The sequence below is a fragment of the Pristis pectinata genome, chromosome 1 (assembly GCF_009764475.1).
Source record: "Pristis pectinata isolate sPriPec2 chromosome 1, sPriPec2.1.pri, whole genome shotgun sequence".
NCBI lineage: Eukaryota > Metazoa > Chordata > Chondrichthyes > Rhinopristiformes > Pristidae > Pristis > Pristis pectinata.
In genome coordinates, this window is record NC_067405.1 from 98,067,974 (window position 1) to 98,082,941 (window position 14,968).

The window sequence follows — 14,968 nt, forward strand, 5'->3', positions numbered from 1 at the left end:
ATCTGAAATTGTTGAGTCCTGTCGGCTATAACATACCTGTTTGGAAGATGGAATAGTGCTCCTTGAACTGGTTTCCAGTTGCTAAGTTGCATTGGAAACTACTGATTTTTAAATGCTTAAGTTTGCAATATTGGTACAACATTTTAAACTTAAGTATTATTTTTGTTCATAGCTATTTAGTTTCAAATATTAGAGCAACAATACAAATTTTCAGTGAAGAAGGGAAAACAACATTTCTTTTCCTTCCATTGTTTTTCTGAGTTGCAAGTTCATATGACCAAGAATTTTTTTTTAGCATACAATCTGTTCAGTATGTTTGCCATCCATTGCAGTGCAGAATGAGTAACACATTGTTGAAAGTCCCATCCTTGGATGAGACATTATTCAGAGACCCCATCTGCCTAGTGAGGTGGGTGTAAAAAAAAATCTTAAGTTAATGTTTCAAACAAGAGTGGCGGAGTTGCAGTTGTCATTCTTGATTCCTCAATCAGCATCATAAAAATGTCTTTGTAGTCATCACCAATTGCTGTTAGTGGGAGCTTGCTGTATGAAAATTGACTTCTGCATTACAACAGAGATGATATTTTAAATATACATTGGCTATAAACGAATTTGGACAAAAGTTTTGCAAGAAGTCTTATTTGAAGGCCATTTTCTCTTCAAGTACACAGATTTTAATGTTGAAATGCTACAGATTTGGGCCTATCAGTTCAGATATCCATTGTTGAAGACTGGTAATTTCTCCAGTGGCTTGGTTCTGCAAACTCCAATTTGTCCCCAATTTGAATGAAGTTTATATGAAATAACTGTGCGCATATACTTTAAATCTGTGAATATCGAGCAATGCTACTCAATTAATGTGCTTGGGAAGAGAGTAGATGTTGTCCCTGTTGCTCACTTTCTAAAGCTGTAAACTTGGTCTTTCTTTGTATCTTCCTTTTGAAAAGATGTCAGTGATTCTTTCATATTGTAACCTCACTTATTATTCCATTCAGCAAGAGCCAGTGGAAAGGATTGGATTGACTTCCTTTAAGATATTTGCATGTCTTTTTGTTTCTCTTGCATTTCTCTTGGGATGTTCTTTGCTTTAATGCAGCATTCTAACTCCATCTAGTGGCCCTTTTCAAAAATTTTACACTTTCAGCCTTGCCTTAATAACTGCTGTTGCTTTTTACAATCCTCCCTCTCCTCAAGAAGGTACCCGAAGCTCAGGCTCATTTCAAGTGGTGCTCGTGTTCTTCAAGTTGTTTGTTCAACTGGTCATTCATGATGTTTTAAAATAGTTGAAAAATGTAAGAAATTAAAGTACCTGGTAGCACAGCTTTGTGGGCCGAAGGGCCTGAATTGTGCTGTAGGTTTTCTATGCTTCTGTAGCCTAGTAATTTCTAAGGTAGGGACATGTTCGGCACAGCTTTGTGGGCCGAAGGGCCTGAATTGTGCTGTAGGTTTTCTATGTTATTGATAAGAAGTAATTGGATGAAGGATATAATTGTTGAGCACATTCTTGTCATTAGAACATTTATTCATGACTTCGACAAGGGGAGCACTAGTGACAAAGAATTGTGAGTTGATTTTTTTTTTCTTGTTTCACGAGCATAGGGACCATGGGCTATTTGTATTGCCCCTCCTTGCTGCCTTTATTGGGGTCAGTTGATTCAACCAGAATCTCAGCATTCAACCTGTGTGGTTTACCCTCAACCTAAATAACATGCTATTTTGTCTTCCTTTTTAAGGGAGCCACGGTACGTAATGATCTGGATTCTGTGATCATCAGTCGAATAGTGAAGGGTGGTGCTGCAGAGAAGAGTGGTGTATTGCATGAAGGAGATGAAGTTCTTGAAATAAATGGAATTGAGATTCGTGGAAAGGATGTTAATGAAGTGTTTGACTTGCTGGTATGTGATTTGTGCTTGTCATTTTAAAACTGTACTTCCTTTTTAACTTCGAAGCTTTTATCAAGACTTGTGTGGTCTTTGAATTAAATGGCCACATTTCTATAAAATCAAACCAAAATTTTCTTTGTTTGTAGGCTGAGATGCATGGTACACTGACATTTGTGCTGATTCCCAGTCAGCAGACCAAGATTCCTCCTGCTAAGGAAATGGTGGTAAGTGAGCTTTCTGTAAAATAGCTAAGAAGAATCTAACCACGACTGATTTGAATTAATTTTTAAACTTGTGTTTGCATTACAAGTTATTCTTTAGCAAACAGTTTTCTGTTTTAATGGTGGTAGTACTAATAGATCAGAGGAATCTGTTCTTTTAAAATAGTTGAATCAATTGAAATAGGAATGTTTGTGCTTTGTGGATGTAAAGTGCTTTTCTTCCATCTTTTGGGGGTCATTTATTGAGAAGTATTAAGACTCTTTCCAGATGAAAAATTGGAACAATGCTTGTTTTTCTCCTTGTTTAATGATCCACAGTACAAATCTAATGTTTCAAAACTATAAATTTGTGTAATCCATTTGCCAGAATGTTAGAAATGCAAATGTTAAGTGCAGTGAATATATTTGTAGTAAAAAGAGTCCTTGTACTAAACTCTTTGTTAACCAGACCTTGGGCTTTTCATTCTGATTCCTCTTGGATGAAGATTGCTGTCAGGTGAATAGCAATGGGGAGGAGATCAGTAGAATTTGCAGTATGTCAAGGAACTTGGTTCCTGCTGAACTGTTTTCATCAAGCCCTGGGAAATGATGCTTTAGTGAGACCTTAGAACTAAGAAAAATACTTGTACGGAAGCACAATTTGGATCTCTGGCTCTCTACTCTGGGTGCATTATGATGCTGGTAGATGATTTTAACCTTAAGAGTAATGAAAACTAAGAAATGTTAATTAGATATGAAACTACCTTTTTATCAGGTGCACGTAAAAGCCCACTTCGATTATGACCCCTCGGATGATCCTTATATTCCTTGTCGTGAGTTGGGGCTATCTTTTCAAAAAGGAGACATACTTCATGTAATAAGTCAAGAAGACCCTAACTGGTGGCAGGCTTATAGAGATGGAGATGAAGACAATCAGCCATTAGCTGGGCTTGTTCCAGGTAAGAGGCCATTAGTTTTTCATTTCTTAGCTGTTTTTGCAATATTATACTTCTGTGTTCTCTCGGTGGTAAAGAGTGAAATTTACCTTGCATAATTGATGTAAAAGTAATCTGTGCAAAATTGTTAGCAAAGCACGTTGAGCACAAAGTTGCTGGCAGCTGTTCACCGCTCTGTGGTGTACTCCAAAATTCAAATCAATACAAGGTTCAATATGAGAGTGAACTTGCACTTATTTCCCAATACTTGGTAATAACTCCTCTGAAGATTTAAGAAGATTGGTCCATGGCCTATTAATTTAAAAAGACTTTTCAAGGTTTTTCCAAATTTTTTACAACCTCACAATGGCTTGTTAATTAAGATGTTCAGCCTTTTGTAAAGAGCTTGACAGTTTTCTAAGCCTCCTAAGACTTTCATCTGAACTGCTCTGAGTTTGAGTCTGCATGTTGTAATTCACAGTCTGTATTTCCTGGTATTTGTGGGCACATCTTTACCATGGCACATGATGTCCCTTTTTTCTGCCCGCATAACTCAGTGATGTTGATGGACACAGAGCAGAAATGTCTTTCGTTTTTGCAAAGTTCACATTAAGAGGAGATCTGTGGTAAAGCTGTTGCCCTACTGCTGACTGACATCTAGTCCAGCAAGTTTCCTATTTCTGAATTTGTCCCTCACTCGTTGTTGTGTGAAATTGTTCTTTTAACTGTCTTAAGGATCAAGGACTCTGGACTCAAGCTTTGTAGACCAAAACTAGTTTAATCACAAAGGCAAACGCGGGACAGAATGGGTGGGAACAGACACACACTCACTCACGCACAGGATACCACGAACACGAAAGGGAAATTGCAACTGGGGTAAAATACACTCACACATATGTACACTGATACAAACAAGCACACAATAACAATGTACAACTTCAGGAATATAACACTTCAATGCCCGTCCCACACTAGCATTGGCCCTTAACGCTCTCTGAGTCTGAGTGAAACGCTCCCTGACCGTGTGGTGATGCACTCTTACCAGTGATCTCTGCAGCGTTGTCTCACTACTCCTGGGGTCGTCAAAAGAGGCAGGGCTAGGGGAGGCAGCCCTTTTTATGGTGCTAGGAGGCTGGGTGGAGCCTCACTGTTGTGATTTGAATGAGCCAATGGTGTGGAAGTCAAAGACACAGGTTCCTGCCACAGCCAATGGTCAAGCAGGTTCAGAGACAAAGGATACTGATCAGGCAAGTTCAGGTGTAAAAGGTACTTTCACACCTGAGGGGTGGGTGGAGCCACACCTTGATTGACAGTGGTATCACTTCCGATCAGAGGAGCAAAGCTGTCCTCTGGTCAGCGGGGGTCAGTGTCGTTACTGTCACGTGACATCCATGTGGATTGCTCACAACATTCCACCCCTCGGAAGTTAAATGACTTGTCAATCAAGGGAGGAGCTATCAGGGTACACAGAAACCATAATCAACAAAAGGAGGGCAATGGCTAGTGGGTGAGAGTAGCCCAACATCCCCCAGTGACCCAAACGGCCACTTGTTTCCCATAAGGTGTCTCGCTGGAGGAGCTGGTCCCTTGGTTCTGAGTTTTGGCCACCGAGTCCCCGAAGTGAGCAGTCAGGTTGGAGGGATTGCTGGATTTATCAGAGATAAAGGTGCAGCACTCCTTTGTAATCACCGCACATGTACCACCATTCGCAGTGAGTGGACCATCCAGGGCTGTCTGATTCCACCAGATTACCAGCCTGACTGCAGCCAGCTCCGCTGCCATCGTTGTTTCTCATGGGACAGTTTGGCCATGCAATACGGGGGGCAGGCTCTCCTCTCGAGCCTCTCCGACTCTGCGATGGCCCTGCTGTCACTGTACCTGCTGGGTGCTCCCCCTGTTCATTGAGTGTGGATTCAGGGCACCGTCAAACACTGGAAGGCAGCAACTGTACCAGCCTGTGGGAAGCCACGCGTAGGTACTGGAGCTGGAGATCCAGTAGGTCCAGTTCGGAGTTCAGGGAGCCCCAGCTTAGCAGCACCATCAGCCGTGATCATGGGGCACCTGAACACCAGTCTCGCTCAAACTCACAACGTCCAACTGAAAAGGTGGAACTGTACTCATCCTGGAGTCTACACCAGCATTCCCTTGGCGTGCTCAGTAACTGTGCTCACATGGAGGTCAAATTGTATGAAGGGAAATACCAGCTCCTAAAACACCCACCCCATTCGGAATCTCTGGAAGGAATGTGCAATGGTGGGGGAAATGATGAGGAATTGCCATCCAACCCCTCAAGAACATGGATATAATGAGCCCGACAGGCGCAACAGGGCAACCGAACTGCGCAACACCGATGCAACAAAGATAAAAGGAAAACTAATAAAAACAAGAGAGTCCATGTAAACAGTCCATTCTGACAAGTAACCAAAGGAATCATCATCGATGGCAAGGCTTCAACGGCGTGTGCCGGGATTCAGGGGTAGATTCAACCGTTCCGCATGCTCCATGGTTCTGTCTTTGGAGGTGCTGGCGGATCTGTGAGTAATTTCAAAGGAAAGTTGAGCAGACATCTTGTCAATCATCACAGTCAGCAGAAAGAGATGGAGAGTGGAGGGAGCAGTGCCATCGTCCTGTAGCGGGGGAAACAAACTCATTCCTGGCAGGTCAGGTGTTGGGTATGGAGACAGGACAGGTTAGTTCGACCCGGAATCGCGACCCAACGAGTGTCCCCAGGACCGCGTGCAACGACTTCTCCCTTCTGAGGGGGTCCAATGTAATGGGTAGCTGCCACCCCTAGGGGGAGCTGAAGTGAGGGGGGGGGCAGCCTTGTTCAAGTCCACCGTCATGCACTGCGTCCCGTTCTTTTTGCGGACGGGCCAGACGGGGCTATTAAAAGTGGAGGTTGCGTGCCTAATGACTCCCTCCTGCAGCAAGGCTTGAACGGCCTCTGTACTATCTTGATGTCTCCCGGCAATACTGCCGACTGCAGATGACCTTGGAGGGAGGGGGGACAACAACCGGTTCCCATTTGGCCGCCCCGACTACCACCGTGGCACGGGTGACTCCAAAAGTGAACTTGCCTCCGTTGGTGTGTAGGGACTGTCCCTTTAAGACATTCATTCCCAGTATGCATTCAGGCAAGTATGCAATTAAGACAGCTACAGTCCGAGGAGGTTGGTTCCCGACAGCCATGCGGACCTTGACTTCCCTCGCGGGCAAAAGGGAACCCCACAACCCCTCTATCTGAACCTGTGGCCCCTTCCATGCAGCGGGGTTACCCGGGATGATGGTGTGTTGGGCACCTGTGTCAATGAGTGCCATCCACCTCTGTACGTTCCTTTTTCCCCAGTGTTATTGCTACAGGTATATGTGGCCTCAGGTCTCCCAGGCAGGAGAGGGCAGTGGAACAAATGCGCCGGGACCCCTGGCCTTCATCCTGTGGCGGGGGGGTGGGGGCGGGGGCCTGCCACCCCGCGGGTGAAGGTTCCTGCTGGCGGAGGTGGGCTATTTATTGTCTCAGCAGGTCCCAGAGCTGAGCCATGAGTGCAGGGGAGACTGTTTCAGGTGGGGGAGGGGCGGAGGCAATATCAATATTTGCAGGGGCAGCCCACGTGGTCCGGCGGTTGGGGGCGCCCCCTGTGTCTGGCTTGAACCCGGGGTGGCGGTGGATCTTCCCATGGCTGGGCTTCCCCCCACAGAGCTCTTTCCACCGCACGTGGAGAGCAGAGGTCGGGACCCTGTCTATGCTGGCGTGGTCCACCCCTACGCGCAACAGGTGTAGGTATAGCTGCTTGCGTGTAGGACGGGGGGGTCGTGTCCCCAGCCCTCGTCTCCGCTCTGCAGACCTGGGTGGGCTTCCCCCGCTGCAAGAACTCCAGCCCTTCCAGGAGGGTGATGGCGTCCCACACGGTCTTCCTGTTAGCCGGTCCCATGAGGGGCAGGACCACTGGCCTCATGCATGTGGCATGACCACATGCGGTGGTGGCCAGGTATCCCGTTAGCGCGCTGGTCACCCTGGTGTTTTCTAACAACCCGCGATCGCCGGGCCTCTCATAGATGCCGGTCACCAGCACCCATTCCCTGATGACCCCGGTGCTCTCACTGACCGTGCTGCACTGCGGTCTCCCATATAAGTCCCATTCGAGGAGGGTAGGGTACCGGACCCTCACTGCGGTCACTACCCGATCCCACAGGGTAGTGCTGTTCCCAGTCCCTCCATGTGGCGCCCGCAGGGCATTGTTAATGCTCTATTGGTCAGACAGGCTCCCCAGGGCACACGCCTCCTGGTGGGAGAGGCTCACGTTGGAGGCCCCCCCATCCCACAGCCAGAGCAACCATGCGGCCGGGTGCTCGCCCGGCTGCTGGAGGTACCGGTCCGCTAGCTGCGTTAACTCCTTGATGGAGAAATCCCGGGTCTCAGTAATCTCGGAGGGACCATGGGCACTTCCCCCTGCGGGGGCCTCATCCTGACTCCCCTCCCCTCTGGTGGACCTGGGACCACATGGTGACGGGTCGAGCATGCAGGGGTTCGGGTGGGTAGGGGGGAGGGTGGGCACGAGGGAGCCCCTTCTCATCGAGCGCCCCCTCATCGTCCTTATCCATCCATATATCCCTGTCCCCAAGCCATGTGTCTAGCCGGTCGCCGCGCCGGACCAGGGCTCGGATTTTAAAGGGATCTGGCTGCCAGCCAGCTCTGCGGGCGGCTTGTGCCTGCTGCACCTGGAGCAGCCAGCAGGCGACCTCGGTACCCCGGACCTCAAGGTCGTTGGCCTGGGTCTGGGCAGTTTGGACTGCCTCCTGGAGGGTGCAACACCGCTGTCGGAGGGTCTCTATCTCTCTTTCCCTCTGCAGGCAGGTATCCTGCAACTGGCTAGTAATCTTGACCTGGCACCTCAGGCAGTATGCCAGGAGCCAGAGGGCACCCCTTTGGCTCCCCTTGGCACTGGGGAATCCTGACTGCTGGAGGAGGGCCACCACATGGTGTCCCAGTTTTTCACCACGTGGATCTAACTGCTCGGCCCAGTCCACTGGCTTACCATGGTCTGCCAGCATGCTGGCCAAGCTCCCAAATCCCTCACTCTCGTCTGTCCACTCCGGGATCCTCTCCTCTGTATCTGCGCTAGCCTTGTATCCCCAGTTCCAAAACATTCTCCCCGCATTTGTGTCCAGCCAAAATACTCAAGACCCTGCTTGCAGCGCCAAATGTTGTGTGAAATCGTTCTTTTAACTGTCTTAAGGATCAAGGATCAAGGACTCTGGACTCGAGCTTTGTAGACCAAAGCTAGTTTAATCACAAAGGCAAATGCAGGACAGAATGGATGGGAACAGACACACGCTCACTCACGCACAGGATACCACAAACACGAGGGGAAGCGCAACTGGGGTAAAATACACACACACACACACACACACACACACACACACACACACACTAATACACACACACACTAATACACACTAATACACACACACACTAATACACACTAATACACACACACACTAATACACACTAATACACACACACACTAATACACACAAGCACACACACACACTAATACACACAAGCACACAGTAACAATGTACAACTTCAGGATATAACACTTCAGTGCCCGTCCCACACTAGCATTGGCCCTTCCTCTTTCGACGACCCCAGGAGTAGTGAGACAACGCTGCAGAGATCATTGGTAAGAGTGCCATCACCACATGGTCAGGGAGCGTTAAGGGCCAATGCTAGTGTGGGATGGGCATTGAAGTGTTATATCCTGAAGTTGTACATTGTTACTGTGTGCTTGTGTGTATTAGTGTGTGTGTGTATTTTACCCCAGTTGTGCTTCCCCTCTCGTGTTCGTGGTATCCTGTGCGTGAGTGAGCGTGTGTCTGTTCCCGTCCATTCTGTCCTGCGTTTGCCTTTGTGATTAAACTAGTTTTGGTCTACTAAGCTGGAGTCCAGAGTCCTTGATCCTTAAGACAGTTAAAAGAACGATTTCACACAACACTTGTATTTTTGTTTAAATGGTGCTATCTTAAAATAATTGGTTGGTGACTTAGATCTCAATTTGCTTTGAGTATACATGTGTCAAATTGCTCCTGATTTTGAGAACTGTTTTCCACTTGGTCTTACATTACCTGAAATGTCTTTAAAATTTGTTTAGGTTGTTTAATAATGGCACAAGTGTTATTAATGTCATCTTTGTAATGTGGCCTTTATTTTAAATATGTCACTGAAATAATTTCTTAACAAGTGTGGTCATTGGTGGCTTTTTGTAAAGCTTGCCAAGAATTGAGGACATTTCATGCTGTACTTGCTGGAGAGTTCAACTGGAAATTTAACAAGAAATCAAAAAGACCATCTTCTTTACCTCACTGGGAAATTTACCCTTGATCCACTGAATACTTTTAAATTTAAACTGGAAAATGCTACATTAACACAGTATTGTGGGATCCGCAGACTGTGGTTCCATTTTGCACAGCTCAACTGCAAAGCAAGCTGAAATTTTTTACCACTCCTTTACCAATAAAGCAGTAAAGGTGGTGTTTAAATCCACCCTTTTGGATTGTGGAAGCCTGATGGCTTTATTATATTGACCTTATATAGCCTCCTTCAAGTCTCCAGCAAATAAAAATGCATGTCTTTTGACATGCTTGGTTAAAAATAATTGATAAATTACCTTTTGGATTGGACAAGCAAATGAACTTTTCTTATAACTTATAGTTACCATCATTTTTTTTTTGTCTATTTTATAATCGTGCATTTTATTCTTTGTTGTAAAACTTTTTCCTTTATTCAAAAACAGGGAAAAGCTTCCAGCAACAAAGAGAAGCCATGAAACAAACAATAGAAGAAGACAAGGAACCTGAAAAATCAGGTTGGGAAACATAAATTCAAAGACTTCTAAGTTGGCTAAAGTAATTTCAAGCCAAAGGAGTTGTAGTTTCACGTGAAAGTAATAAATTCACATTTGAGATTGAAAGTAGCATCTATGTGCAATTTTCTTTCAAAACCTGATTGCTGACTTTATATGACATCATTTGAGTGCAGGAAGAGGTAATATCCAGATTCAGCTACATCATGCAAACCATAGACCATTTCCCATAACATAAGAGTGAAATCATCTGTGACACAGAACAGTCGCCCTCCATGACTGACCTAAGATGAATGTCAGAATCACCCAAATGCATTCAGAGCACAATTTTCAGGGTTATACCTTTTTTTGAGGTATAGCATGAAATCCATTCAGGTATTATTTCTATGATAAAGCACAATGTTGCAAGCAGGAAAGGAGACTTCCTAAATGTGTTTGATACTTTACTTTCTGCTCTAAGGTTATAGTCTGGAGTTAAATACATCAAAGTAACTCCCAGTTGTTTAGTCTTCAATTTGTTAATTTTCACAATTAAAATCTTTATCAATATTAAATTACTGTCTGATGTCCATAATACAGTATAATTCTGTTTTTATGATGAGAAATTTAACCAGAATATTTACCACCTATATTAATAGTGGAATCTTGCACTGTTATATTTGTGTATATGTAACAGAATTGTTCTTGTAATGTCTATATAATTTTGCCACTCCTTGAGTTTTTAAGTTATTTTGTGCCACTGCACTAATTACTGAATAGACACTGAATGACACATTTGGAGCACTTGTCAAGCACTGAAAACAGAGCTCGACTGATTGAAATCATCTTAAATATATAGAGACTTTCTTGCCCTGAAGTGAGTATTGTGTAATATACTGTGGTTAAGTGTGCTTAATTTGCTATTAAGCCTGGAGATTCAAAGTGGTATTGGAAATTGAGTACATACGATAAAGACCAGATTTTGGGTAATATTATCCTAATTGGAAACGTCATAATTTAACACATTGGATATCATATGTTGTGATATCATTATCATACAGAATTAATATCATAATCTAATTATTGCATAGTTATATTTCAGACCAGAAATTTAACAGTTGTAAGTTAAAAGCTCAATTGTTACCTTTTTAATAAGAACTTGGTGGATTCAAGTAATGACAAAGACTGAGTTGACAAAATGTAAATTGCTGGCAAAGAAATCCTAAACTTCTAAAATCATTGCTATCGTTGCAACAACAGCAGAAGCAGTTGGAAATCATGATGCTCTTCTTGTGGTTATGGTATTTGTCCATTCTCCCTGGAAAATCATCTCTCTAACTAAAGGATATGGATTTACATTAATTGACAAAAGAACTAAGAACAAATTGAATTTGTATATACTGCCATCAATATAACAAACATCCCAAGGCACTTCACAGCTGCACTACCAAACCCAAATGGACATCATACCACAGGATGCATTAGGACAAACAGAATGAGATTCTTAAGGAGGAATAATGGATGGAGAAGTTTTTTTTTAAAAAAGACGTATTTGCAGAACTTGGGCACTTTGAGAGCTGTTGGAATGATGGAACAATTAAAATCGGTGTTGCATTAGAGACCTGTACTGGAGCAGAAATGAGGATTGTATAGCTGGAAGTGAGTTCAAAGGTAGGGAGGGTCAAGGCAAAGAGGGATCTGAGGATAGGAATGAGAATTTAAAAGCTCAGCTGTTGCTTAGGTCCTGCGTGGGTTCAGAGCATGGTGATGATGGATGAGAGACTTGGTGAAAGTTGGAAAACAGGCAGCAAGCACTCTGTAGGATAAGTTGAGTTTACAGAAGGATTAGATGTTTTAAATGTTGTGAGTTGTTGTGATCTGGAATGCAGTATCAGGTGGGGTAGTGGACGTGTATGCAATTATAGTTTTCTGAGGGAAATGATTAACTAGATATAAAACATTTGCAAGCGTTAAGTGGAAAGGATCAAAGAGTGGAATGAATAGTTAGCAAAGGCTGGTCTCCTTCTGTGCTGTTTGTTCTATGATCACAGGATGTCATGCAGTTTTGACCAAAGTGTGAGACTCTCCTTGTTCTTGTTAAAAATAAAATAGTTTTAATTCTTACCTTTCCCTCTCTTAATTGTGTATATCATCTGGTTAAAAGTTGACTTTGAAATTTACTTAAAATATACATGATTGTAAAACATTTTTCTGCTTAGGTAAGCTTTGGTGTGCTAAGAAGAATAAGAAGAAGCGAAAGAAGGTGCTATATAATGCAAATCGAAATGATGGTATGTAAAAATGTAGAGCTTTTGATGTGAGGAATTTGATATGGTGAAGTATAATGAACTGGTATAACTTCTGCTAAGTATTTAAAGTTGGATAACTTTGTATCTCAAACACATTCAAGATGTGTAAAGTATGCACATGCTAACCTTCTACAATTCACATGCTTATCAGGCTGCTTAGCATTTCATTGAATTTTCACCAAAGACTGGAGATTATTTACCTTCCAATTCAGTTTTGGTCATGGCTAACTAATTACACAGCTGCCAGTGGACCAGATGAGACCTTGTTTCCCTCTGCCTTTGCACTTATAGTTGTGATTCTGGCCCTTTTGTTACTTTAAGCAGAAATTCCCCCCTCCAGTTTATCAAGGCTTAAAGTCTTGCTGCACAGAAGAGCTCAGCACAGTCTGTTAGCATCTGGGCTTGGTTAGAGGAGAGAGTATGAACAGATAACAAAATTAAGAAAGAAATTTCATACTGGAAATCTGAAACAAAAATAGAAAATGCTGGAAACACTCCAAGTCAGGCAACCTCTGTGGAATGAGAGATTTAAGGTTAGAACAAGAGTTAAATGTATTGGATGGAAGAGGGAAAATGGAAGGGAGAAATAAGTTGTGGGAATGATAATGGAAGAAACGACGGTTGAAGGAGGAAAGCCAGTTGATACTGAGGAGGATAAGGAGGGAAGGATGAATGCTAGGGTTAGGCAGAAGGCGTCAGTTTCAATATAAAAATAAATTACATTGCAAACTATGCCTCTGAACTTCCACATACCTTTTAACTTGTCATGAAAGTAAAAGAATGCTGAGCGTACATAGTTAAAATTGCAAAATGTATATAAATACATGGCAAGTAAAATAGCCACTGCAGTTTTTAATCTACAGACTTTTTAGAATTGGCAACTGTATTGAAACAGTTGCTAGCTTTCTGGAATGTGGTTTGCCGTGCAGAGTTGCCAGTAATTTAAAGGAGTGGTGCAGTGAGGTGGATCATATGGATTTTGTTCTTTTCCTCTGACATGTATATTTGAAAAGAGCCCCAAATGATAAATAGTATTTTGATGAAACTTGGCAGAATTTTAAAAGGTGTCAGATCCACTGTACAGACTTGTTCATCATAAGGACTGACTGGATTGCTCTGCAGAGAGCAGACAAGGATTCTATGGGCAGAATGTCCTTTTGTGCCATAAGAGCTGGCATGTAGGTTCAGAAATGTATGAAGCAGAGGTGTTTTCTAAATGCTTCAACAAAACTGACATAAGGTAAAAGAAAATATTCAATAAAGCCATTTTTAAAGCTTGTTCTAAAAACTTGCAAAACCATGTTAGTGTTTATGGATAAATCTCTGAAACTTGTCAAGGAATGATTTGTTTAATGTATCTGCAAGTAATACATCTGATTAACTTCAGGATTTCTGTGTCTTGCTCCCTTCCCCGTTAGACTATGACAATGATGAGATCTTGACATACGAAGAAATGTCACTGTATCACCAACCTGCAAGCAGGAAGCGGCCAATAGTTTTGATTGGCCCAGTAAACTGTGGCCAGAATGAACTGCGACAGAAGCTGATGGAAAGAGAAGCTGATCGTTTTGCTCCAGCAGTACCCCGTAAGTTATCTGCACTGTTTTGGTTTAACTACAGTGTTTGTTATGAACTCTCTGTAACTTGTATTCTTAAACTTGTAGATACGACACGCTCCATGAGAGATAATGAGGTGAATGGACGTGACTATCTGTTTGTGGCACGTCAGTTTTTTGAAGCTGATATTGCAACCAACAAATTCATCGAACATGGAGAATATGAAAAAAATTTGTATGGTACCAGTATTGATTCAGTACGACAAGTGATCAACTCTGGGAAGATATGCTTGTTAAATTTACATACACAGGTAAGAGCTGAGTGTGTGATCCAGTTTACTAATCCAGTAAACATAAATTAGTATTTTTGTTAAGAAATTTGAGCAGAGATACCAGTGAGATAATTGTTGCACAAGTAGGGTTAACGATGCAAGGGAAAAAAATTTCTTCCTTAGAAGCATATGATAAGTGATAGCCACAGAACCAAAATAAAAGGAAATGCTTGGTGGTATATCACCGGTATACTTCCACTGGTGAGGAATTAAAATGCTAATATTGAATATCCTGGTGATTTTATAAAAAAGCAATATTACTTTCATAAACTTGGTATTGAACAAAATAATAGGTGCAGTGGAGTCAAATGGGAATAAAACATTTGCAGGGAATGTTGTAGCAACAACTGAAATATTTTAAGTTAGGCAGAGTGGAATGGTTAAAGAAATGATTGATTGTTTCCAACAGTAAATGCTGAACATGAAAATAACTTGCACACCTGGTGCTTTAATTATTGTGACTGTAAAAGCGTTTTGCATATTTTTAACAAAAATATTTCATGTAGATGATTTTGGAGCAAAATTATTGGAAGTGTAATCTTTATACTCTTTTGTTTAAGTTTGCTTTAACAATCATATCTAAAAGGATTATTAGCACTTTTAGGATATTTTAGTCTTGCCATCAAATGTTAATTTAATAGCTTCATAATTTAAAAAAGAAGTCCCAATAAAATGGTTCTAAAATCATCATTTTTATGACCAAAGCTTTCCTATAATTTGGCATAGATCTCATCAAGTTTGCATTGAAGGTTTAACCATCCACATGGAAGTGCTTACCCACCATCTTATAGTTTAAATGATTTGTAGCAAAAATGTTGGTTTGGATTAAGTGGTCCAGGGGTTTGAAGTAATTCATAGCTCCACAAGTTGCGTCTCAAAGAAACGGAAAGAAAAAATATAATAACGTAACCAGA

General features: G+C 42.6%; 1 protein-coding gene across 3 annotated transcripts in view; it reads left to right on the forward strand.

Moving 5' to 3' along the window:
- The window catches only part of pals1a (protein associated with LIN7 1, MAGUK p55 family member a), a 93,918-nt gene that overhangs the window by 64,487 nt on the left and 14,463 nt on the right, over positions 1 to 14,968 (forward strand). For all 3 annotated transcript variants that reach the window (XM_052030595.1, XM_052030605.1, XM_052030615.1), the window contains 7 exons: positions 1,734 to 1,895; positions 2,030 to 2,107; positions 2,859 to 3,042; positions 9,810 to 9,881; positions 12,077 to 12,148; positions 13,585 to 13,752; positions 13,831 to 14,033. In XM_052030595.1, the coding sequence (XP_051886555.1) occupies positions 1,734 to 1,895; positions 2,030 to 2,107; positions 2,859 to 3,042; positions 9,810 to 9,881; positions 12,077 to 12,148; positions 13,585 to 13,752; positions 13,831 to 14,033 (939 nt within the window). The remainder of the gene's footprint in view (positions 1 to 1,733; positions 1,896 to 2,029; positions 2,108 to 2,858; positions 3,043 to 9,809; positions 9,882 to 12,076; positions 12,149 to 13,584; positions 13,753 to 13,830; positions 14,034 to 14,968) is intronic.